Here is a 27172-nt window from a genome sequence, read left to right as displayed (position 1 = left end):
CTTGCTCTCTCCAAATCTGGAATCTGAGCGGCCAGATTGATCAGCCTCTCAGTTTCCATTCCATCTGGGGAGGGAAGGGTCAATGGGCTAATGAGACTTCTGTGTGGGGTTTGATTTCAGAGGGGTTTATGGCAGCTTCATGAATTTGTTCATGCTTAACATTATTGTATGGAGTACAGTATAACGTTTTGTAAAGTGCTGAGAGTGTAAGGCTGGTGCTCTAGAATCCACATACAGACTGACTCAGCTTTAACAAAGGGAAGCAATGGCTCTTCATACACCTGCCTAATTGTTGCAAAGTGAGGAATGAACTAATAATATTTAACATTAAAAAACACTTTTACCCCACCTACAAAATGTGTTACAAGTCTTAAACAATTTATCCTCACAATGCCCCTGTGTCGATATGTAGGTAATAATCATCCTCACTTTACATATGGAGAAAAGGGGGTCAAAAGTCTTGTCTAAGGCAGCTCAGCGAGCCAGAGTTGTGTTAAACTCCACTAGGGATGCTGCCACCAATCCACACTTTGGCTACACACACATACACACCCACCCCCATTTGGTAACAGATGGGCTCAAGCTATTAAGGTCAGATCAACCTGCAGTTGGAGGTTGGTTACATATAGGGGTTTGCAGTTGGTTACATATAGGGGTTTGATTCAGGCCCCCTTTCTAGTCTTAGGTCCAAATCAGTCTTCATGCTGAACACTAATTTATTTTTGTAAGTGAAAAGCAATTTCTCCCCTTATTCCTTAATTTATTTCCTACCTACAACTGCTACATACAATGATTTAGCATGCTCAGATGTCAAGAATACAAAAGAACAAGGGGATGTTAGAATTAAAAGAACAGGTCAACAAAATAAATAAATAAATAAAAAAGCCAATCACGTAAACAAACAAACAAATAAATAAATAAAATAAGGCAGTTTTCTCTCTACCTGGAACACCTGCAGAGGAAACATGCACTGATTGTTTTCTTTATGGGTTATTAAAAAGTGAAGTAAAATGGAAGAAAACAGTGTATATAAAGAGAACAATCAAGGTGCATTTTCAAAGATGGACAAATTTACCTCCACTGAGTTTCACAGAAAACATACGTTTATACACTGTAGGCAATCTTTCACCGATGAGGGGAATATATGTTCTAAAAGGTTGCTTCATATCTACTCTCCTTATCTAATTTCTATTACTCTAGGACATTGCTCCTTTACTTCCACTTCCATATGATGTCAGAAAGATATGGTTTAAAAATCAGCATAATTTATTAGACTGGATCTGCTTGATTCTTTGATTATTCTTTAACTGACGTTTAAAATTATGTTTTATCACACAGCACCTATTCTAAATTTTTTGTTACAGGTGTATTATATCTGGAAAGAACTAAGAAGAATGAAAGGAGATGTAATAGTAAAAACTATTAAAAAAATAATACTTCTCTGCATGGAAATTAACCTAACTCATAATTCTTCTCTGAAAATAAGCATTGTCTACTAACCTTTATACTGGGCAATACTAGTTTCCTGTGCAAGGGGTTAAGAGCAAGAACATTCTTTAAGGCTAAGTGACACAGGAATACAAGAATTAAGAAATAGATTTGGGATTTTGACCAGCAGAAACTCAGTTGCATATATTGACTGCACTTGTTATCTTGGGATAGAATGAGCTGATTTGCTCATCCAATTCATGCTCCTGTAGTGCAGCACATCAGTGGCAAAAAGCTATGAATACTATCGGAAGCAGCTAATCCTACTGTCCAGGTGGCTGGACTCCCTATGAATTTAATTGAATGCTCTCAGTACATCCAGACCAACAGAAGGGCACTGGAGTGACCCAATGGTGTACATCTGGATGAAGCACAGCTGGAAAAGGATAACGTGCCAGACTGTATTACAGCTCAGAAAGGGCACCTTGTGATGGGCAAATGTCACTATAAAGAATTTCCTTACTTCTCTCCTCCATATGCATATATGCATTCCCCTATCTTCTACCCCTTTTCCTTTCAGGTTTCTGCTGGACAGTTAGGTCACCAATTTCTTCACTTTCAAAGTGCTTTACAAGCATTGGGCCACAGTCAGCTCAGGTTTAAGTTTGTCTCTACCACCAAAAACCCAAGGGCAGAGTCACTGAAGTAGAGGTTCCACTGAGGGAAGGTTACAGTAATAAAAAAGGGCTGAAATCTTTCCACAACCACTGTCAGCTCCAGCCTAGCCTCAAAGTGGATTATGCTCATTGGGAAATGAATGACAGGATGAGCTAATTCACTGTATTCTTTCCATAGTCTATGCTGATGTGGTGCCCACGGAGCACAGACACAAGCTACAGCTGCTCCCCCTAGGTAGCATTAACACTGGCTACTCTCCCATGTGGTGAATCACTCTGGTGTGCAGGAGGCCAGGCTGCGCAGGGATGTGGAATTGGTGAACCTAGCCCATTAATCTAAACTAAGTAGTTAGGCATGAATTACCTGCTTGTGTGCTGAAGCCACTATAAATTGTTGAGAAGGAGATTCGTAAATTTAATAGAGCTATATTTCTTGGATCTGTACTCCAACATAGAATTATTATTATTATTGAAATTCTAGCAGTGTGTAGGGGTCCCACCTGTAATCAGGCCCCCCTGTGCTAAGCACTGCACAAATATAGATTTAGAAGCAATCCCCGCCCCAAAGGCCTCTCAATTTCAGCAGACCAGGTGGGCCATGGGTGAGAGAAAGGAGGCATTTTAATTCTTAATTCACAGATGGAGAGCTGCGGCACTGAGAGATTGACTGACTTGCCTAGGGGCACAGACTGAGTGTGTGGGAGACCTGGGAACTGAACCCAGTCCAGCGTCGTACATACAAGACAAAAGGTGAGGCCTAAAAGCAAATACCACCCTTATTTAACCACCCATGATCGCTGTTCTCTTTTAGGATACTGTATATCTAGACCAGAATCCACTTATTTGCTGGAAGTGTAGGGAAGAGCCAAGAGTTCACTGACTAGATAACCTGTGTTAAAATACAACTCACTCTGTCCACACCAATGTTTTAAGTCACATTAGCTAACACACTGAACAAGAAAAAGACCTTTTATCCTACTCAAGACAAACGCTTTGGCTCCAGCATCATGTCAAGGCTATGTTTTAAAACTGCTACTTGCCAATTCACTTAACTGCAATATAAATTGGTTATCTCAGGGTCCTTTGTACTGATAACTTTGGTATCTGACCCACTAAAAGCACAGCTTAATTACTCTTACGTTAAGCCATTATGGTCTTAAAAGGATACCCCAAAACCAAACAAATCTTAATACACAAAACCCTAATGACATGAAGTTTCATACTTTATTTAATAAAGTCCATAATTAAGAAGATTAAGTAGTGTTATTGTTTAACTGCAATACTAAAAAAAGCCAAACAGAGACAACTGTGGTTGAAAACAAGCCAATCACAGCACTCTATCTAACAGAAAGAGTTGCTATCTCTGCTATCAAATGTCTAACACTTAGCCGCCCATCCAGGCTGTCACAGGATTCATTTGCTGCAGTTTCTCAGTGACTGCTGAGGTACTTTCTCTGCACAATACTGCCCTCAGGCCTCTCTCAGTGCAGAGATATCGAACACTGTCTTTTTCCGACAAAGCTCCTGTATGATCTCATCCTGTCGTCCCCTTGTCTGGCCCCAGCTTGGCCTACTGACAAAAGCAAAAGCTACTCTGGGAGCAAGGAAAAGTTCAGCAGCTTGTTAAAGTATTTATGAAAAAAAAACCTGTAGCAAATTATTTCCTTCCTGACTTACCAGAAAAAAAAAACAAACCACATGATCTGTGAACTCCATTTTACTTGCATAATAGGCCTTAAAATAAATGCATTATACAACTGAAAATGCTGGATTGGAAGGGCAAAAGCAGCCAAGCTCATGCTCCAAAGAGCCTTCATTTAAATCCTGGAACCTCTAGGGGTCCCAATCAGCACTATGCTGCAAGGAGAACTCAGGCCGCACTGAGGGAGGAGGCATTAAGAGGAGAGAAAAGACAGGCAAACACAAAGGCATGCAGGTAGCCTGTAGTTCAGAAGCAAATGAGCATGTAACTAACCTGCTGGGCCATTCCCTATAGGTGTCAACAAGTCAACGGAATTTACTGTTGATATTTTGGGAGCAGCTGTCATGAAAAGAGACAAACATCTATTTTTAAAAGCTGTGTCATCTGTCTTCAGGGTGGGAAATGCTGCATTCGACCTGCTACAGAGGCAGTGGCCCAGACACAGCAGCATGGGCTATAAGAGTAAATGGAGGTGCAGCCATTATGACAGGTTAAATGCCAAGAAACGGAGGCAAGAGGCACAAGTCATTAAATCACCATTACTATTGAAAAACCACACAATAACTTTTAATACTTTTCATGCCAGACGGGTTTCCCTAGGCACTCTCCAGAACAGGGGTCTCAAACATGCGGCCCGCGATTTTCTGCGGCCGGCCAGCTCCCTGCAGCCCCCCAGCATTTACCTAGGGCAGCTCCGGCCTGGCGCGCACCGGGGGCACGGCAGGCTCCCCGCCTGCCTGCCTGGGAAGCGGCTGGGACCTGGGGGGGCGGGACGGGACACCACAGAGGCCTGTGTGTTGCCCTGGCTGCGCCAGGTACCTCCCCCGAAGCTCCCGTTGGCCACAGTTTCCAGCCAATGGAAGCTGCAGGGGGTGGTGCCTGGAGGCGCAGCTGGGGCAACACACAGACCCCTGTGTCCCCTCCCCGCCCTCCAGGTTCCGGCCGCTTCCCGGAGCAACGAGGGGGCAGGACGGACAGGCAGGCAGGCAGGCGGGGAGCCTGCCCTGCCCCTCGTGCGCGCCGGGCCGGACCTGCCCCGCAAAACCTTCCTGCACCCCGACCCCCTGCCGCACCTCACACCCCTCCTGCACCCCGACCCCCTGCCATAAGCCCCCTGCTGCACCCCACACCCTGACCCCCTGCCCTGAGCCCCCTGCCATACCCTGCACCCCTCCTGCTCCCAGATCCCCTGCCCTGAGCCCCCTGCCGCAACCTGCACCCCTTCTGCATCCTAACCCCCTGCCCTGAGCCCCCTGCCCAACCCTGTACCCATCCTGCAACCCCTGCACTCCATGCCCAAAGGGCTTCGGCCAAAAAGTGGGGAAAAAAACTGCACAAGTACACTATGTAGGAGCTGTGCCAGTAATGGATGAACTTTAGAAGAGTTTGGGGCAGATATTTTCCCCAACAATAACCTAACAGGCTTTGTTTTCACTAGGAAAAAACATGTATTCTCACCTTACAGCAGCTAACACGTGGCAACGAACATGGAAGTAAAAGTCCTAGTGAAGACAACTCCGTTTTTCGACATGTTAGCAGATCAAGATAAACCCTAGGCTCCCAGGGCTGGCGCAAGGATGTTTCGCTCCCTAGGCAAAACTTCCACCTTGCACCCCACTCAGCCCCCCCGGGAGCCCTGCGGCAGCTCCCCACCCCTCCACCCTGAGGTGCCCCCCCCTGCGGCAACTCCCCCCCACCCTCTGGCCCCTCAGCCCGGGGAGCCGTGCGGCAGCTGCCCACCCCAGCTCACCTCTGCTCTGCCTCCTCCCTGAGCACGCCACCACCGTTCCACCTCTCCCACCTCCCAGGCTTGCAGCGCCAATCAGCTGTTTGGCGCCGCAAGCCTGGGAGGGAGAGAAGCAGAGCGGAGCAACATGCTGAGGGGAGGAGGCGGAGCAGAGGTGAGCTGGGGCGGGGAGCGGTTCCCCTGTGTCCCCGCCCGCCCGTTACTTGCTGCAGGCGGCCCTCCCCATGCCCTCCTGCACCAGCTCATCTCCGCTCCACCACCTCCCTGGAGCACGCTTTTGGCCTCCCCCAACCACTTGACGTCTCAGGCGGCCGCCTAGTTTGCCTAGTGGTTGCACTGGCCCTGTAGGCTCCCAGAGTCTTCACCCTGACTGCTAAACACATGTGAAAACTACAAACTGCCTTCTCTTCACTAGGACTTTACCTCCTTTTAGTGGCAATGCATTAGCTAATAAAATGTAAGAACACACCTTTTAAAGATGCACCCCATCAGAAGCTTCTCCTTCCCACCACACCCAATGAACCATCTTCCTTCATCTCTGTCCTTCCCCCGCCACTTCCTCCTCCCTGTCATTTCAGATTGCCACCAGGTCTGGAGACCTCTACATGTTGCTCACATCATTACTCTGGCAATGACTGGACCCTCCAGAGTGCACACCACATATACACAGTGCTCTGGGACACAAGTCAATGGAGAGGTCTAAAATCCAGTGGGCAGCAATTCAGAGCTAAGCAGAGAAAACCTAAGAACTGATTTGCCCCAAATTAAAATGTTAGGGGGATGGAATAGTAGTGTATGGTGACCAGACAGCAAGTGTGAAAAATTGGGACGGGGGTGGGGGGTAATAGGAGCCTATATAAGAAAAAGCCCCAGATATCGGGACTGTCCCTATAAAATCGGGACATCTGGTCACCCTAGAGTAGTGAGAGGAAAGACATAGTGGCTGCAGGGCTTAGAGAGGAGAGGAGGCAGTGAATGACACTGATCTGGACCAATCCAAGCTTCCAGAAAACTTTGGAGATGATTGACATTTGAAGCCACTTGTTATCTGGCAAAAAGTCGTTTGTTCATCCCTATAGTATACACAACTCAATGAGTAGTTTAGCAAATTAATTTTATTTTAGTATGCCATTTACCTGCCCCTCTCCCCAAAAAAGGAAAAATAATCACAGTTCTAAGAAAATGGGATAGATATTTACAGTTGGCACCCTCATTTTTGAATGCATATTGTCTTATTGCCAATGTAACAATAATCTCTTTCTTTTTTCAGGGTGGGGTTGGGGCATGGGGGGAAACAGAACTTTATAAACACATTTAATGTTTGTGAAAAGTGGCAGAATGAATTTTCTCTTCATCCACAGAAAAGCTGCAGCACGAACAGCAACAGTGCCAGCTTCCCAACACCACCTCCTCGAAGTCCCTCAACCATACTGTGGAGCGTGTCAGTATAAATTCCAATTCTGGCCTTATTGTGAACTTGATACTAGTGTAAATTGTTAGGCACTTCTTCTACAAGAGTGAGGGACTTGTGTATTGCAAGAATTCTTGTATTGTGATACACAAAAAGGCCCATTTATATATCGGGGTGATATCCTGGTCCCACTGAAGCCAATGGGAACTTTCTTTTCACAGAAGGAATCAAAGATAATAGCCAGGATGTTTCAGGTCTTTTGGGACGCAATGTTCTTGCAGTGTGTCTGGTGGTCAATCCAACTGTTCAGCTGCCTACACAATACAAACCACTGCACTACACATTCCACTGCATTGTCCCAACATTTGCTCTCTTGTCTGTACTTCACAAACCGCTGTGGAGCCTCTGGGTTTAGAGCCCTCGGGTATTGTGCCTCTCCGATTTGCCAGTCATTCTTTGTTAAGGGGAGCTATCAAACTAGAACAGGGAGACCAGACCCTTAAATAAACTAAGGGTTTGCGACATCTTCCAAATCTAGTCCCACAGTTAATGCTTGCAAAATGCTTTGGGATCCTAATATGAAAAACATTACGGAAGGGCAAATAGTTAACAGTCATGTACTTTTTCTTAAACACAAGACTGTTAAAATATTACCCTTTGCATTACAACAAATAGATGGATCAATTTAGACTGTTAAGAATTTGCATGTGATAAGTTTGCTCTCCAAAATTCCATTTTGCACTGAAGTCATTTGGAGTCTCACCATGGTATATGAAGACTCAGTGTTAACTGTAAAGAAGACACTCCTCGAAAAGGAAATACTTTCCTAACTGACAGGAAGTGCCAATACCAACCCCTTTAACCATAACAAAGTGACTGATTCTAGTAAAGCAATTCCAACTCATGAAGGGAAAAAAGTTCAAAATATGCACAATAATAAAAAGCAGATCTTCAGCTCTCAAGACATTGGATTGCAAATACAAGAAAATGCCTCTGTAAAAAGGCTATTTTAGGGTACCATATCTAGCCTCTCAATTATATCCAGATTAATTCTGCTCAGTTTAAAAGTAAAAAAAGATGTTTATTCTAACTATCAGCTCTGCAAACTAAATCTGAGAACTGAAAATCAAGCTATGATTTTCCCCACTTACATCATCCCAGTAACAAAGATTCTGCCGTTAGAAATTAGCTTACAATTTGGCCACTGATGCATGAGTCAGAATATACCCCAGCTTGATCTCCGAGAACTGTATGTCCTGTATGGCAATACTCTAACATTCCCACACAAAAGAGGTTTTCAGTAACGTTAGCAGGTATGATTTGGGGGATACACACGCAGCAAGTATGCAGTAAGGGCAATTTTAACAGTTACTTTTCTAATTGGAACCTCCTTTTAAAAAAGATTCAGCTAAGCCACTTTAACTTATAAAAAGATGTTGGCAAGAAATTACTATTAATGGGAACAACTTTATTTTTTAGGGCAACACTTGACTTTCCTAATGATTTCTATGTAACACATATAGAAACAATAGATAGGGGATACATAACGAACCATTTAATAATCACTGCATCTCATATTTTTGGATTTTTACACATAAAAAATGAGGGTCATATTCATTTTAGACCAAATAAGTAATCTAGAAACTATGGGCTGCAGAGGGGTTTTCAACAATTTCTGGTTACCTCTCTCTAATGAAATTTTGCTTATCTCACATGTCAAAGTGGTGGACAATATGGAATAACAGCATTTATAGAAGTATCTTTCCTTAATAACATTAAAGTGTAATTTGTAGGAATGGACTCAAACCCTTGCACATTCCTCAACATTAAGTCCAGAGAAAGAAAATACTCCAAAAAACTATTTGATTTTAAAAAATCATGCGGGATATACATCAGCACATCTTGGGAGTAGGAAAGGAGGTCATTCAGATAAAGTTTTGGAGGTGTCCTAAAGAAAATCAACAAGCCAGGCCGGGGAAAAAGAAAATGTTATTCAGAAACTACACATGCAAGACTTCTTGACATAATAACTGAAGTGAGTCATGAAGGGAGCTATAAATACTGAGGAATATAGAGTACTTAGAAAGATCCAGAGAAAACGCTGAAGGAGAAAAGGTAGTGTCAAGAAAAAACTGACAGAAGATCTTAGCGGAAGTTGCATGAGGGAGTAGAATCATTGTGGCTTAACAGACCATAAAGCAGTGAGGATATTTGGAATTTACTCTGAACCCCTCCTGTCAGAATGATTAGGAGTGACCTTGCTTTTGTAACTCGGGTCTGCCCACCTTCCAATTTCCCCACTTATTGTAGTAGCTCTCACATGTCTGCCATGTGAACATAAGCCCTTCTGGGCATGGACTACGTCTACTGATGCGACTTTTCACAGATTCATTAATAGATGCCCATGGTTATGCTCCTACTCTAGCAAATTTGGTAACAAGGGCGATTGTGAAAAGTTGATGTTTATGGAAAAGGAAATGCAAATATTATTGGTGAAACACAAGGCAAAACAGGCACGTGTCAAAGCAAACACCTCAGGTCATTGGAATTAAAGGATGAAGCTGTGTACATGAGTAGGAAATGGTAAGCAAAGGAGGAGAGTGAAAAGAAGATTCTTACTATCATATGTTAAGCTAAAAATTAAAGATTTTTACTCCCAAATACATAAAGTTACAAGCAGCTAATGACAGAGACAGCAATACCTTTCTGGGGTTGCAAGGGAAATGCACTGAGTGAAGACAGATATGACTAAAAAATAATTATTTGCAGCAGCCAAACACAGACATAACATTTCCCTAGAAGGAATGAAAAACTGGAGGTTGTCAAGACTACGCAAGAAAAGTGAATCAAGAAATGAAAATGTCTGAAGACTGACAACCTTCCCTCTGCCAGCACCGTGATGGGATCCACATCAGGAAAAAGTTGCAAAAGAAATTACACGGCACCCTTAGTAGGTCTATTTTAAACATATTTAGAAATAGAGGAATCTTAATACACACAAAGCTGGATTTAAAAAGCTTCTTATAAGATTAATCAGGGAAAGAACAGATAGCTATCACTGGAGATAATTCACAAATGGGAGATCATGCCTAATAAATTGGATAGAACATTTTGAGAGCCAATAAATATTTCATGGAGGTGCTTAGAGGAGTGAAAATCATGGACAATTTATTGGACATTTAGCAAAATTAATAATCTGGTAATCACACAAAAGGCAAATCTGTGAAGTCAATGAGTATGACATAAGGCATGACCCACTATTTGATAAGGAACTGCCTTGAACACTGAAGGCAAAAGTTACCCATTAATGGAAGTTTGGCACCAATAAGAATCAGTGGTAGGATCCAATCAGTTCACGGTAAGAATTATTGTCTTGGAAGGAGGTAACATTTGCTGAGGTTGTGACTGTGGTGGCATGGCAGTCGATACTAAGCACGAAGGCAATACAATTAAGTATGTCCAATTCTGAAAAGGAGCAGTTATCTGCTCATTTTCCTAGATTTCAGAGTAACAGCCGTGTTAGTCTGTATTTGCAAAAAGAAAAGGAGTACTTGTGGCACCTTAGAAACTAACCAATTTATTTGAGCATGAGCTTTCGTGAGCTACAGCTCACTTCATCGGATGCATACCGTGGAAACTCCACGGTATGCATCCGATGAAGTGAGCTGTAGCTCACGAAAGCTCATGCTCAAATAAATTGGTTAGTCTCTAAGGTGCCACAAGTACTCCTTTTCTTTTTTCCTAGATTGTGTGTGCTATATTGACATTAGTCAACTAAGAGAATAGGTGAAAATTAAGCACAGTAAATAAATGTAAGCAAGTGCGGCAAAAAGACACAAAACAATGGATTCTTCATCTCTCCCACACAATGGTGACATGTCAAGGGTCCATTATTGCTACTTTGGTAGAAAGCTGTGGTAAAATAGAAGTGAATGCATTGTTTGCCAGACTATTGGAATGGTGGTTGCATGGTATTATATAGGTTAAGAATAGGTGGGAATACTACCAAACAGCACAAATTGTAAGAACAAGTGGTACTCTTTTATACAGACACCTATGGCCCACACAACAAAAAGTCCACACTAGATACAGTTAGGATTGTAGAAGGAATTTGAAAGAATGAGACAAATAGACACATTATAGAAAGGCAATGCGAGAGATTAAGAGTTCACTAAAATGGTGGGATTGGGTGTATAGGTTCTCCCTGAGGGATTTTTTTCCATCTCAGGATTATAGAATATTAAGGACCTTGTTTCTGGAAGTAACACTAACTAGGAGGAGCACCAGGGCAGCGAGTGACACTTTTTGGAGAGAATGCAGGGGTTCCCAGCATCAGGTATCCCTGGTTCATGGCCAGCACATTCAGTAGCTATGATGGAGCAAGATACTTGGTGATATTTGTTCAGAATTTGACCCTGAAAGAACCATTGATATAATGGAAATAGCCTTTTCCTACCAGCTGATTTTGGAGTGAATTTGTCCCTGTTGGCTGCACATACGGCCAGTAGCCTGTATCCAAGATCCAAGTCAAATCCTTGCTGTGCTGCCACTCGACTAACAACCTGTGAAGGGAAAGAGAAAGCTTCAGTGGGGGTTAATTCTAGCTCCTTGCAAAGTCACATTAACCTGCATATTGACACAAATGGTACACAACTGTCTGCTGCTGTGACATCCATAGCATATACATGGGGATGAGGCATTGTTCTCCAACAGTTTTTCAAACAAGCACAGAAACCTGCACTTTTGCATCTGTTATCTGTTCGTTCCCCTGGAGAGGCAAAGCTTAATACAAACAAACAGTAGAACTTTCATATACACTGAAGCATGACATATTTTATTGTATTTAGGAACTATCAGACCAGATCTTAAACACTGCTGCACAGACATTAACAAGCACAATGCATTGTTCTTAAGAGCACTGTCTTGATCTTCTTGATTAAAAAATCCTCCCACCTCACTGCTATGCAACACGCAATGTTCTGGTCAGCTGCCACCCTCCACCCCAGAGGTGGCTGCACTTCAGTAGCACTGTATACTTTCTGGGAAATATCTTGGGATACCTTCTGGATAAACAGGATCTATAATAAAAGGTCTATATAAACAAAGTATTATCCAAACATATATCATACAAGCTGAAAGGAGAACTTAAGTAAGGTGTAGGCAATAGAGCCAGTTTTATTTATTTGTATTGCAACAGTACCAAAAGGCCCCAGCCACAACTGAAGCTCTACTGCACTAGGTGCCATGAGAGACAATCCATGCTCTCAGTAGCTTACAACCCAAAAAATAAAATATTCTTTTTCCTTCCTTGTCTCAGGATCAAATCCACACGTTAAATTAAAAGACAGTGCACATTTGTGTGCAATTATCTCTGTTTAGAACCAGCTCTCAAAAGAGCAATGGTACAGAACAGAGTTAGAAACCAAGATACACAATAACCTATAAATGGTAATGAAATTTACCATTCTGTGTTAAGTAGTCAGTTCTATCACATGAATCTTCTCATTCCAAATTGTTTTCCAGTATCTACTTTTCCTAATTAACAATAAAGAATCAGATTTTCTTATTAAGAGAGTATTACTACAGATACTGCTGCAGTTTATGGATAGATTTTTGTTGATGTTAATTTGGAAACTAAGATTTATGCAACTGCATCAGGTGGTTTCCCCTTTCATTTTCTTTAACACTTCTAATCTCAAAATCGAGCATCAGAGATCTTCATGACAAACAAACAAGATTAAATTTGGAATAATCAACCTAATAATATACAGGTCTGGAACACTGCAGCCAGCCCTTTACATCCAGTTTATCTATGTTAGTTGAAGAGATAAAGTAAAATTTTAGATAGGAAGAGAATTATCATTTAGGAGAAAAGGCCTGTTTATTTTTTGATAAATCATGAAACATTTTGAACTCAATAAAATAATCTTCAAACCCCTACATGTAACAGCACAGTTGTTAGTATTGGTGTCTTTGTTAAGATTCAAGGTCTTGATCTTGCAAAATATTGATGCAGTGGGACAACTCACGTGCATAAAGTTAAGCTCATGCAAAAGTCTTCACAGGATCAGGGCCCTGGAGACATTAACAAAACCCCCAGATGGCTCATGAGCGGCGAGAAGCCTAAGCCCTTTTGGGATGGAAGGCTGTCAGACAGATATTTGGAGTTGGAGGATACTCACATTTGGCGGGCTCCAGATGTTTGCACCCCCTAAACGGAGTATCGCCAGAATCCAAATATTAATCTATTTGCCCATTCATACCGTCAGGTACATGTCATGAAAGAGATCTGGAAAAAGCAAACTGGAAGCTCATTTTTTAATCTTGTTAAAGGCTCCTGAGAGGGATGTCCTGTTATTATGCAAACATAATTGATACTCATTTAGGCACCATCTATTCTAACATCACACACTAGCTAATTTAAAGTGCAGCTCACTTCATTGAGATAAAAAAGAGAACCTGCCTGCCTGCCTTTATTAAAATGCTGTTTTGACTGGCACATTATCTGCAAGCTTAATATTTTGAAACTGGATAGGAATGAAAGCGGATACGTCTGTTCATCAATGAAACTAGAGTAAAGTGTGTTTACTTGCAAAATTCATTGACATTTTTATGCCTGGTTCTGTTTAAAATATGGACTAATGGACACAGATACTGATGGCCAAAGGCCAAGTAAGGACTTCCAACCAACATCTTGCTAATTATGGAAAAAGTTCTCGACATTAATTCAGGAAAGACACAATCATAGAGCCTGACCTATGACACACAGTCTATGATTATAGTAATGTTATTAGTCAGATCAGAAAGTCAGGGTCAGTTTAAGCCTAAATACAGAAAAGGCACTATCTGTTATGCTCATTATTTGCAACCAATTTTTATTTAATTTATTTAATTTATTTATTTAACTAATTATAGTAAATATTCTTCTGTACTTGGCATGATCTGGATCTGAGAAGACGACTGGGTTTAAGGCCTCCAGGCTCGTCTCTGATACTGATCACACCTCTGTGGCCCTGGGCAGGTCATATTGACGTGTCCAGGCCCAATCCAAAAGTGATGTATAAAGTAATTTCTGTAAGTAGGAGTCTGTGAATCAATCTATGGACATGTAAATAATAGAACTGGTCCAGAAATAATTTTTGAAATTATTCCCTACATGAAAAATTTCATTAAAAATATTTTTTTCCAACAACAATCCAGCATGTGTAATCAAAAATGGACATTTCCTGTGGAAATCTCCATTTTGACAAAGCAGCCATTTTCTACTGGGGAATTTCCCTCCCCCCCGCCCCATTAGTTATACTAAGTAGAGGGACCACCCATTCTGTGCCTGATGGTGGATGCCCTGCTAGGGTCTACAAAATGGTCTTCTCAGATGTCCCTCTGGGCTCCCCTCCTCTCCTCTGCCCTTTTGGCTTCATGAAGCCACACCTATCTCTGTTTTTATTGGGCATCTAAGTTAACATGAATAGGGCAGTTCCCACCTCTCAGAGCTTTTGTCCTAGGCTCTCTGCAAATTCACATAGACATCTCTGCATTGATTACATTTGGTTCACATTTTTGATACCTTCTTTGCAACTGTAACAGCTAGAGAACTTTTGAAAGCCGCCACCGCCACCAGAGCTAGAGACTTTCTTCTCTTCCTTCTTCTATTTTAAATCAACACCTATTCTGGAGAACAAGATGGTAGTCTCTGAAAGAAATACTAATTTGCTGACTGGTACAACCCAACCCAATTTGAATCAGTTTGTCTGCATTATAAAGTTTTATTGTGTTTGAACCCAACTGCAAATTAAAGTGAGCAGATGCAAGTTAGATTACACAGTGTGACCACAAGTTAGTGGTTAGGTTAGGCCAGGATGAATTGTGATCAGCATCATTTCAACTAACTCTGCAGGGTTCAGTCATGATTAGCTGATACACAACACCAGCGGCAATTTGTCCTGGCCTAAGTAGGCTGCGAACTCATGTTCTGCAGTGAGTCAGCTAACTTAATTGTTTACCACCGTGGTCATACATGATGTAATTTTATAATGTAGAAAGTGCATCCCTGCTGGGCCAGGTACAGCGAGCCATAAAACTGGATTTAAAATCAGACCCATCTCTTATAAAAGGTGCAGCTGATAGTTATGCCAAGACCAGAAACTGAGCCCGGGGTCTCCTTCATGGTGACGTAAAAGCACTTGCTCAAAGACATTTGGCCAGCTCAAGGTCTGTATTTAAAATTTTTCTATGGAATTTTATAGAAGTCCTTAGGACATACATAGTTTGCTACATGAAATGGAGAGGTTACTTTAGTTTAGATGTGTTAACAATTTCAAAAGGTGTTTTTAGGAGAAGTACATACACTATTTTCAGATTCCTGCATTATTTCAAATGGTTGCCTACAGGCAGATCTGACTGCATCCAGTACTTTAACACCTTTAACCTACACCACATTGCATTCGTGACTGAAACACCACATTTAGCCGCTGCGCCATAGTTCAGCAGGGTTCCGGCAGGCTGGAATCTCATGGGCATCAATAATGAGCAAAAAGATATTAGTGTTGGGTTGTAATAATGGAAAACTGATACCAAGTAAGCACAGAAATGCAGCTATCAACTTCTCTCATTAAAAAGTAGCACTGCTTTTCTTCCCCCTTTTTCTCCTTTTTGTGAGGCAAAGGGCATGACTTGCTGTAGCTAGCTCCACTCCCTGCCCTTCTTGTCATCGCAACATGAAGTACCGGAACAATGCACCTCTTAACCTAACAGGCCTGTTAATCAAGAGAGCTTTATGACTGCTTATTACAAAACTCCCTTCCCATTATGTTGCACTTTCAATGAATCTCTTAACTGGCAGCAGTCAAGAGCACCCCCCCTGCTGGCATCAGAATGAATTTTCCCAATTCAATTTGCCAGCTTCTCAAAAAAATAAAAATGCCAACTGATTGCTAGTTCAGAGGGCTGTGTGTTCAGCCACTTGTGTACCCTTGAAATTATCTGAATACAGTTTGAAGACTACAGCAGAAATTTTATAATTACAATTCTGCAATGTAGATGGTAATTCTCTCCCCCCGCCCCTCCCAGTACCAGAGGAAGATCAGATAAACACAAAGCAAATAGGATTTTTGCAGCATGACTAGAGAACTGCTTTAAAAAGAACAAGAGGGAAGGGAGGGGAGAGGAGGTGAGTTACCTTAGTGATCTCAGCACCTGGTTTGACTAGACTCAGAGACACAAATCCAGCAGGTTTGCCTTAGCAATTCAGATAGCCAAAGTAGGTAAGTAAAATGACACACAATTTATTAGTCTTTCACAATGGACCTTAAAACTGAGATTGTGCCTATTCTCTGTGGACATAAAAGAGTCCATAAAGTCTCTGCTCCTTAAAGCAGACATTTTCCACATTTCCCTCCCTCCCATCACATGGATAAGGATCATGTTTTGAAAATCAGACCCTACGACCCTTGTGGCAACAATGATTAGCATTGCGAAATATTTGATTGCTCTGCTTCCTGGCTCCTTTTTTTAATCTGCTCCATTTGGAATAGTTCCACCCAGAGCAGTGGAGTGGAGCTCTGCCTTTGCCCCACATCTGTCCCTCCCTTCCCTGCTCTCTATGGTTCTGGCAACCACAGAGATTAGTTAGGGAAAGGAGGGACCTAAGATCATGTTCCCAATGTTGTCCCCTCAGGGGCCAAAGCAGGGATTTTTTACTACAGGGTAATCAGCTCATTGGACTCATTGCAATATTGTCACCTGTCACATTATGACGAACTTTGACCTTGAACAGTGGTTTGTGAGTAATAAAGTGAGATAGGAACACACAAAGCCTTTTAAGTTGGGCTAGCAGTCTACCTCAAACACTTTCAAGTGGTAAAATACTCAAACATTTTGACTGACAAAGTGAAAGAACAAAATAAGTGCACAGGACTCCAAGATCTCATATGAAAAGACAGGACTGACCCAGTAAAAGTGGGATTTATGGGTGTCTTTATGCTCCTGCTGTTATACAGGATGTTCTGTGCCTGCTGGCTGCCTTTTGATGGTGCAGTATGTCCAAAGCAATAAAGTGCTTTGGGATCCTTTGAGATGAAAGGCACTATATATACATTTGAGATGTCTATATAACTACTTGGTTCATCTGAAAACCTCACGAGTAGGTAGCACTGACACAGGTAGCTCCCCTTCTTTTTATCTCTTCCCTCCTTTTCAATTCATATGCATTAGGGTTTGCACAATATATCCCCTCTTGGCTGCAGCCACACATTCCGCCCACAGAAGGCAGTGAGTGCACTATATACACACATTATGAGAGACCAGGAACAGATACAAACCTGTCCTAGGACAGATAGTGCTCTGTGTTCTCCCACCATTCGTATGTGCCCAGCTGGCTTCTACTGAGTGGAATGTAAGCGCCCGCTCATAAGTTCAGCGTGATCATGTAAGTGACAGCAGTCTACAGAAGATATGAACTCTCATACTACTTCATAAGCAGAGCTGTTTCACAGGTAGTTGGAGTATTATTAAAAGGTGTATTAAATAAAATCTTAAAAAAAGAGAAAAATGGATAACACATCTCAAGTCTGTGACACTGAAGCTAGCGATGAGAATCCCGTGGTAAAACTCAAAAATGCTAGGGGGAGATATGAATTCCTTTGTCAACCTCAGCACCTCACTACTTGCACCAGCAAGGACCGGGCATGCCAATAAGGACCTCCAGCCCCACCCCCCACTCCTCACGCCTGGAGGGAGTGTCTGACGTTGCGTATACACTAAGCAAACTTCCACTGACGTAACTACATCTATGTAGCTACCCAAAGTGCAAACCCCAAATGTAGACGAGCTGCACCAGCACAAAGCAGGGCTTACCGCTAAGTAACACACTGAAGTCAGAGCTCAGGAGCAACACCCGCTGACAGTTAAAGACTGGTACTGAATGAGCATGAGGGAAATCTTCCTATCTAGTCATCCAGAATGGTGGCCATGACGCACACCCCTGAGAGAGATCCTGAACTTAGCTGAACACAGTTCACCACTTGAAACACACAAAAATATTTGTCTAATAAATGTGAGGAGCAGACAGGATGGAATCAGAATTTCTCCTCAGAAGCCTTAGAAGCAAGTCAGTGTGTGCCATCCTTAAGGGTCTGCAGGCTGTCCTCCTGTCCTTTCATGGGTATAGATGTGATCTTCTATCTGTAATTACTGTGATCCTGATCAGATCTGAAATTTGATTTTTGAAGTGTCACATGTTGATTTTCGATTCTGTACTTCTCTGTATTAAACAGAAAGAGGCCAGCCAGGCATGAAGTCAATTTAGCAGCAGATACCTTGCAAACACATTAGCCTAACTTTGTTGTTTCTGCCATCTGATGCATCCTGTTTTGGAAACCTGACCTCATCCAAACGTATGGTTCTTGTCCTTTTTGTTTTTAATTAAATTTTTTAATTACACGTTTGATGAGCTAAAATGGGTTTCCATATCACAAAACTGACAACAGCTTTCCCATTCTTAAAATGATCTGAAAAACGTCAAGAGCCTTGCTTCAAAGATTTTTTCAAGGAGAAATGGAACTCAGAAGGTTATTTTGCATTGTAAAATGACTGAGCATACGCAATATCACAACCACAAATAAATGGCCCAAAGCATTGTTCCCTTGGACATTTTAATACAACCACTTTTGAATAATGCTTCTCTTTAGAGTATATCGAGAACCCCAGATTACAGAAAGGATACAAATGAAAATGTAGAGTTTCAGATACAGCACGACCAGAGTTATCAAATAATTTTATGTCTAACAATCTTTCTGTCACTTTAGTGCAGTCATACCACCTTGGTTATGACTCCATCAGGTCACACCAGCTAAGCAAGGTTGAGCTGAGCCATTATTTGGATAGAAAACCTCCAAGAACACCTAGACAACAAAAGAAGTGTTGTAACTCATGGGGTATCACTTCTCTCTCTATCAATGTTTAACAAACACCTCAGCATAGTGTTTGTGGGCTGGGTGGCAGGGGAAGTGACATCTGTCAGATGAGATGAGAAACCAAGGTCCTGACCATTTGTGGTCAGCAATCCCACAGCACTTTTGATAAGCAGAGTTACATGATGCCAGTGTTTTGACCACAGCCCATTCTGGTAATTACATTTGGCCTGCCTAAATTCCTCCTGACATCCAAACATATGCCACTCCTTTTCATACCTAACCTGAACTGTTAAACAACTGCAGTATTCCACACCAGAGATGACTGCATGAAGCGGTGTGTCCCTCTCTTTGAACTGCCTTGCAGGCATGTTGTGAGCCCTAAATAATGTAAAGTACTGTGTATTCTCATATGAAAAGTGCTATAAGAGTGCAAAAGTACTGCTATTATTGTTCCTTGCCAAAAGCAGTCAAAGACGTCCAGTGGTCTTAGATACGTCCAGTGGTCTTAGTTCTCCCCTTCTTATTACTACTGCTGGAACTCTCTGCTCCATAGCATGACACAAGATGGAAATCTCCTCAACATCTTCATTAATATGCCAGGACATTTGTCAATGGTAGAATAAAGTGGTGGGATGGGGATGGATTTAAGAATGGGCGAAAGGGAGAGTTACAACTCTTGATCAGATTTAAGTTTTACCTGATATAGTGGTCTGAATTATTTTACTGTTGGCTTTGTTTTATTTGGGGGGAGGGAAGGAGCAAGACAACAACCTTCACATGGTGCTCTTGTTATGTGTTACTGATTAACACAATGAATGTCATCAATTTCTTAGGAGTCCTTGTTTGGGACTTCATTGAAGAACCGCAGGACCAATTCTATGTATGGACCAACTCAATATGAGGGTCGGTCACATGCCAAATATGCAGTGTAGTTGTAGCCGTATTGGTCCCAGGATACTAGAGAGAAAAGGTGAGTAAGGTAATATCTTATTGGACCAAATTCTGTTGGTGAGAGAGACAAGTTTTTGAGCTGCACAAGCTCAAAAGCTTGTCTCTTTCACCAACCGAATTTGGTCCCATAAAAGATATTACCTCACCCACCTTCTCTCTCTAACATGCTAAATATGACTATCTTTCAAGAGTTCTCAAGGTGAATAACACTGATGTTCCTTAACAAGAAACTCATACTAACAGGCTACAAGCAAGCAGCAAGTTACAAAATTCATACCTATGAATTAACTTTGAACAACGCAAAGTATGGCCTCCCCATGTACATCAGGCATGGTCTTAAAGATGCCTCATTCTGGAGCAATCCAAGACCATGAGAATCTCTACTCCTGCACCAAGAATTGGACAAATGACCATAATGAACATCTACAAACCTACATACTTTGAATATTCAAAGGCCATGTTACCGTCTTCTCTCCACCCAGCCATGTAAGTTAGTGACTTATAGCTAAGGCTGTGAGTCTGTCACGGAGGTCACAGATTCCATGACTTTCCGTAACCTCCGTGACTTCTGCAGCGGTGAGCAGCAGCAGTTTGGGTGTGTGGGATGGGTTCAGGACTAGGGAGTTGGTGGGTGTGCAGGAGCGCTCACCTTGGGGGCGGGGCTCCCTGGCTCCTACTGTCGTGGTCCTGCAGCTCCTAGGCGGCGGAGGGGCCAGGGGGCTCTGCACGCTGCCTGCCCCTTCAGGCCCGGCCCCCACAGGCCCCACTAGCTGCGGTTCCTGGCCAATGCGCAGCCGGTTCTTGTGGCAGGAGCAGCGCGCAAAGACTCCTAGCCCTTCCGCTGCCTAGGAGCTGGGTAGTGAGCCCCTGCCAGCCCTCCTCCCCCATCACCAGCAGGGTCCCGGGCCACCTTCCCCAGCACCTGCGGCACCCCTGCCCCACACCTTCCTGAGCACCCGCAGCCCCCCACCCTATACCTTCCTGAGCACCCGCAGCCCCCCGCCCAAGTTTTAGTCACAGGTACTTTTAGTAAAAGTCATGGACAGGTCCTCGGCCATGAATTTTGTTTACTATCTGTGACCTGTCCATGACTTTTACTAAAAATAACCCTGACTAAAATGTAGCCTTACTTATAGATACCACTCACAACAGGGCTATGATGCACCTGGTGAGTAACTCACACATTGGCCTTGTTCACAGCTGTCCATCTTCTTTTCGACCCTAAATGACCAGGGAATTTTTGCTCAACCAGAGGTACCACAGTACACAACCCTGAACTCTGCTTTCTGATGAAAGACAATAATTATGTTATCCTGCAAGCTTCACAAACAGTGGTTGGTAACTTACCTTGCAGCCAGTATTGCTCCACTATTCTGCATGTCAGCTGTGGAGTTCTACTGACTGAATTCAATCCAAAAACTTCATTGAAATTTTCGCAAAGCAAACTGGGTTACACATACTGCGTAAGTTGAAGACTGGTGAATTGTATCTAGTTGAATACAGAAAACTATGGCCACTTAGTTCACTATCTTATCAAAGCAACTGTGAAGCTCATTTCCCAGGGCTATCATAGGTCTACACTCCTTGCTTGGCAGATGGAGACAGAAGCACTCTTCAAAGAGTATGAAAAGAGTGGAGATCCAGACACAACAAAAGCACTAAGAGACTTTGAAATATGCCAACTTAAGATATGGAATGAGACAGTGGAGGGTCTTGACTTCATGCATTCCCGTTGCAACCCTGGCACTCCTCCATAAGCTTAAAGTCGCTGACCCAGCAAACACCGACAATCAAAAGTGACAGTCAGTGCCACTGCCTCACACTTTCTCTGTAGCTCAAAGACAATACCTGATAAGCTGACTAGAAAGAAGATTCAAAAAGAGCTCTTCCTAAAAGTCTGGCAAAGTCCTGCCTCTATGATCACCATATACTAGAGAAGAAATAAACAAGACCCTCATGGCCACTAAAAGCAGAAAAGCTTCTGGCAAACATGGCATTTATCCTGAATTTCTTAAGAATTTGGAGCCAAAGAGATGAGCATGGTTGGTCAGTCCTATTCGCTGCTGCAATTTGATGGAGGAAGACACCCAAAGAGGTGATAGTCATGAGGTAATCATCATTGCCCTCCTCAAACATGGGAATCCACCAAATCATGCCACCAGCTATTGCCCAGTATCAGGCCTTTCCACAACTTGAAAGAGAGGGTCTCACTGGCTCATCTCACCCCTATCTTTGATATCATCCTGCCAAAGGAATAGGCCAGTTTCAGAGCAGAAGGGAAATTTCTGCAACCCAGCTCTCACCATTACTAGTCCTATGCTGGCTTCCAGCTGAATCTTAAAAGCAAACCAGAACGGACAGATTTATCTGCCACCTACAACAGTATGGAGATATGGCCTGTTGATCAAGGGTCATCCAATACTGTAGCAGTGCACAACTCCTGGCCACGGTGTTGAATAACCATACATACCACATCCTTCTGAATGGCCAATCAGTAAAGCACACATCCCTAACGATGGTCTACCTTAAGGATCCATGCTGGCTCCTTTACTATTCAACATCTACACTAGTGACTTACCCAACACAATTTCACACAACTTCACTTATGTCGATGACATTGCTTTTGTGGTATAAGGCAAAGACCTCACCAGCATTGGTGACATCCTTTCAGCACCTCAAGATAATGGTGAAATACTTTTAATACTGGAAGCTCTACCCCAATGCCTCCAAAATTTTGGTAATAGCCTTTCACCTAAACAACAAAGCTGCTAAGGAACCACTCAGTCTCACCTTTTACAGACAGCAAGACTGAAATGAGCCCTATCTGAAGTACCTGTGTGTAACCTTGGCCAGAAGCTTGGACTTTTAAACCTTATTTGGAAAAGGCATGCAAAAAAGTAAAAGCAAGAACTAGTTCATCCAAACACTTGCAAACACGAAATAGGGTGATGATGAACACACACACACACACCCTGAACAGCGACTCTAGCACTGGTATACTTGATCACTGAATATTGTGTACCAGCTCACATATATTAAATCTCTGGAAGTGTAGTTTAATGCTGCAAGGAGAATCATAACTGGAACATTAAAATCAACCCTCCTTCAATGGCTGCCCACTTTGGCACATTTAGCCCCATCCAAAATCTGGACATGCGCAAACACACACAACTGGTGCATACGATCAAACCATGGCCAACTAGAACTTACCAATTCATGAGGATCTCCAGAACCTTCCAAAGACATGCCTGAAATCTCACAAACCTATTTGAGATCGAGCTAAAACTCTTGAAGCAGCCTCATTCAATCCCGAGGCACACTGGAGAGAATTTTGGGATAATGCGAATGTCTCGAAAAACAAACACCTGATTGCCGACCCCACAAAAAAAACTTCCAGGCTTCAACTTGCCCCAGAAACAATAACTCTCATTGAACCATTTCAGAACATTGAACAGCACATGCTGTCATCTCTTCCACTCTGGAAAATTGATGTCCACAGTCACATTGTGTGTTACCAGTCACAAACTATGGACCATACCATAAATCAGTGATGCTTCAATCGTGTGCCTGTGTTATCTCATGAAGCCACTTCCAAAGGTACTCAGCGGCCCACTAATCTGGACTTGGCCATTTGAGGTTGCCATTGTTTGGGAAGATAGTAAGTACAGCTTCATACATAGTATACTAATATGTATAATACTAATGAATATTCTTATGTTTATAGAGCATAAAGATGATTACTCACATAATGTAACTTTAGTTTTATAAAGCAGATTTAATTCCAAATTGCTTTACAAATTTCACACCAGCTATATTTAGAAAATATTTCTCCTAGCAATGAAATGCAGCCACTCTGGGTTACAAACTGGCAGCTATTTTATTCAGTTTTTTACAACTGTATACAACAGTTAGTGACAGACAGAGAAGAATACTACATCCAACCGAAACTTCAGGAATATTAACAGGACAGATACAATTTCATTTATAGACAGAATTCAGGCTTCAGAATACAGATTCTCAAATCTGATTTGCAAGATAACCCTTGTGGAAAAGTTCACACAGCACCTCGTTTTCCTTTGCAAATTAGAAGACACACACAGGTTCTCGCTAGAAGAACACAAATATGTGTTTGCATTTTATGTATGTGTCTACTTATTTCCTCCAAACTGTTTTCTGTAATCTCTCTTTGGAGTCTGTGGCTTGCAAGAAAAAAAAAATGTAGGCAAGATTTCCCTCCACCTCCTTGCACGTTCTCTATCTGTTTAAATGGATTTCTGTTTAAAATTACATTAAGCTCTCATTTCAGGAGTTTTCATGGGTCAGATATAAAAATCAGTTCTAGGATTACTGTGAGATTGACATCATTCTGCATGGTGGTAGTGCTCATAGGCTAAGGTTATATCCCCCTAAAGGAAGTGTCCCTTAAAGGGTCTTATTTAACAAGGAAAGGGTATTTAAAAAGCTAAATCTAGCTCACTATAGGTCGAAAAAAACCTGTCCATTTTCTTTTCTGGCAAAGTTTCAGTAGCTCTCTGACAAACTCTGATCTTACTCTTAAAATGAGAAAGCCACACCTGTTATCTCCAGTATATTCTCACTGGCTCCTATAGGAGCAATTTCAACCTGAATAATGCCAAGTGCAGATGCACAAAGGCAAATCTATTCATTAGCCTAAAATGTGGTCACTGGGAGAAAAGAGATACTGTGAAAATTATGTTTTGATGTTCCACGCATGCTATGTATCCGATTCACACAGTTTACCAGTCAAAACAAGATTTCCATAACTGCTGGCACTTCAAACTCAATCTAGGATCTGAAAATCATGGGGTGATGGCTTTCTGTTTCTTACATCAACAACAGTGATTTCGCAATCAAAGCAGGCAACTTTGCAGATGACGCACAGAATGATATGCAGCATGTTCTTTTGCAGCTATATTGATTCAGTGGGACTGGCAGAAGGAGAAAATAATTGCTTTTGTTATTAAGCTAAGAAGAGCTAGCTGAGACCGTACACAGGAAACTGGGGTGTAGCCCCGAACCTACCATTTTCCAAGAACCACTGTTTGGATCCAAACCACAATTTGAGGGATTTGAAGTAATTTATCTTTTGTAAGAGTAGAGCTCTTATTTGTTATTTCAGCAAAAATATTGGTTTTAAAGTGAACTACCCAGGGAAGAAAACTGCTGTTCATGCAGATCTGCCAAGCACATTGGACGGGCTTTTCATAACAGCACACAGGTCTGTGTTGAAGACCTGTTCTTGCATCTCACATTTCTAAATTTTACAGTTTGTGAATGGATGTTCTGCTCATTTTAGAGAGAGACAGTCCTTTGTTCGCATTCTCTGAATACTTTAGGATTGGGATGTTGCCGAGTGTTTCCTGAGTGCTATCCTATAGCACAAACTCCACATTAGAAAGTTGTTCTTTCATGTCATTTATGTGCTGGGAGGAGTAGTTGCATGTTGAACTTTTTTTTTTTTGCAGTGTGCAAAGAAAATCATGTCTGTGTGTTGTGTGAAAAACTTAAGAACAAAAAAATTTCTTTATGCATGGAAAAGGAGGAGCCAATACTGCAAACCTTTCTAATGTTTTGTAGAAATTCCTGGGTCATTTATCAGTGCGCGAGCTGCTTTGGAATCCCGTGCAATGCAAATGTTCTAATGATGCCAGAGGCTAAGTGCTTTTTAATTTATATCCCAAAAGTAATGAAGTTCCAAAGTAATTTGTTTTCAAAGGTCATTTTAGGGATTGAAGAAATAAAGAACTAATAATCCTGCTGCAATGGAATGAACAGACTTTGACACTTTTGGGGGGGAGGGGAATCATACTATAATCCCCCCACAAGGTAAAATGATTGATAAACATTTCCAAAGATAAGCAGCTTTGGCTCTAAATATCAGAATATGCAGTTGCTAAATTAATATTAATTTTGCTTATGACTAAGGCCCTACTTGAATTGCGGGATGACTGTCAAATAATTGCGGCTGGGTTGCGGACAAGACATGGAAAATCATGGAAAGTAATAATGGACCTTTATTAACTGCGGTAATTTGGAAAAGCCAGAGAAGTCCTATTTGGTTAAGAAAAATTTGCTGGAACAATATAAACACTTAAGTATTATGCTATGCCAGCTAATTTTTTTGACATTTTGCTGCAACTATATTACAGTCAGTGCATGGGGCTCAGAGCCCGAGCCCCAGCCACCCAGGGCTGACAGCACAAGCCCCACCCACTATCAGCTCGGATAAATGGCTTCTACTGTTAAATTAATGAGGAAAGAAGCGTGTGTTGTAAACCTAAAAAGATATGCAACATTGTGGACTATGCAAAGTGAGCTAATTAAAATAAAATTGCGGTGGAAACCTAATATTACGGGATCCACAATTTCCACAATATCGTAAATTAAGTAGGGCCTTACTTATGATTGTTTTGTTACTGAAAATAAGGTACATATTCTCACTGTGGTCATGGTGGAATTTGATGCCCTATCAGCTGCATCGACTGCAACTTGTAAAGAGGTTGTGGCCACTAGTTTGCCCTCATCAATAAGGGCTTGAAACTGAGCCCTGTCCTTCTGAAGCAACGTGTTCCTGACATCCAGGAACTTAAAAGAGTAATTCAAGAAATCGTATTTGGCGTGAAGGGCCTGAGAGTCTGAGATTTGATACTGCAGGGATGGTATATGTAAACACCTTCCACCCCTTAAGGTCAAGATGCCTGGCCTCCCCATCTGCAGGGGCGGCCCTTGGGTGCTGTTGCCAGGATCATTCAGTGGCTGCCTGGACCAGTAAGGAGTTCAGGGAAAGGTGGGTGAACAAGAACTCTGCTTCCTTAGCTGCAACTAAGTATTGTTTCTCTGTCTTCTTGGGGATGGGGGCACAGTCCTTAGCCAGGATCCAAACGCAGAGCCCAAAGCACTAGGTTTTGGCCCCTCATACTGTTGTCTGGAAACGCCGTGTTGGTTTCTCCCCTACTTTTGTGATTTTTACAATGTAAATGGATCTTCCCGCACTCCTTGATGCCAACGTATAGTCCAACGTTTTTGGCTAGACCTGGCTTGAGATGTCAGCCTCTTTTCTTTGTCTGGAAAAACTGTTTATCAACTTCCCCTGACATGTCTGATTTAAACACATTCTAGTCACATATGACCAGCACATCTGTATAATTCTTTGTAGGTTAACCATACATTCATCATGCAACCAGGGCCGTCCCTAAGGGGTTGCGGGCCCGGGGCAGAAGTGATGGATTCGTCTCTTCCGGGACTGGTCGTGCCAGCCAATCGCACTGGCCCGTGTGGCCCCACAAAGCGCAGGGCCTGGAACAGTCTTCCCGATTCACCCTA

At 42.3% G+C, this 27172-nt stretch overlaps 1 protein-coding gene across 1 annotated transcript in view; it reads right to left on the bottom strand.

The window, feature by feature from the left end:
• The window catches only part of ZMIZ1 (zinc finger MIZ-type containing 1), a 403763-nt gene that overhangs the window by 156072 nt on the left and 220519 nt on the right, over window positions 1–27172 (bottom strand). Inside the window, 1 exon segment of the mRNA XM_077821484.1 lies at window positions 11422–11527. Within this exon segment, the coding sequence (XP_077677610.1) occupies window positions 11422–11527 (106 nt within the window).

This window comes from Eretmochelys imbricata, chromosome 7 (genome assembly GCF_965152235.1).
Source record: "Eretmochelys imbricata isolate rEreImb1 chromosome 7, rEreImb1.hap1, whole genome shotgun sequence".
NCBI lineage: Eukaryota > Metazoa > Chordata > Testudines > Cheloniidae > Eretmochelys > Eretmochelys imbricata.
This window is presented reverse-complemented; position numbering and strand designations above follow the sequence as displayed.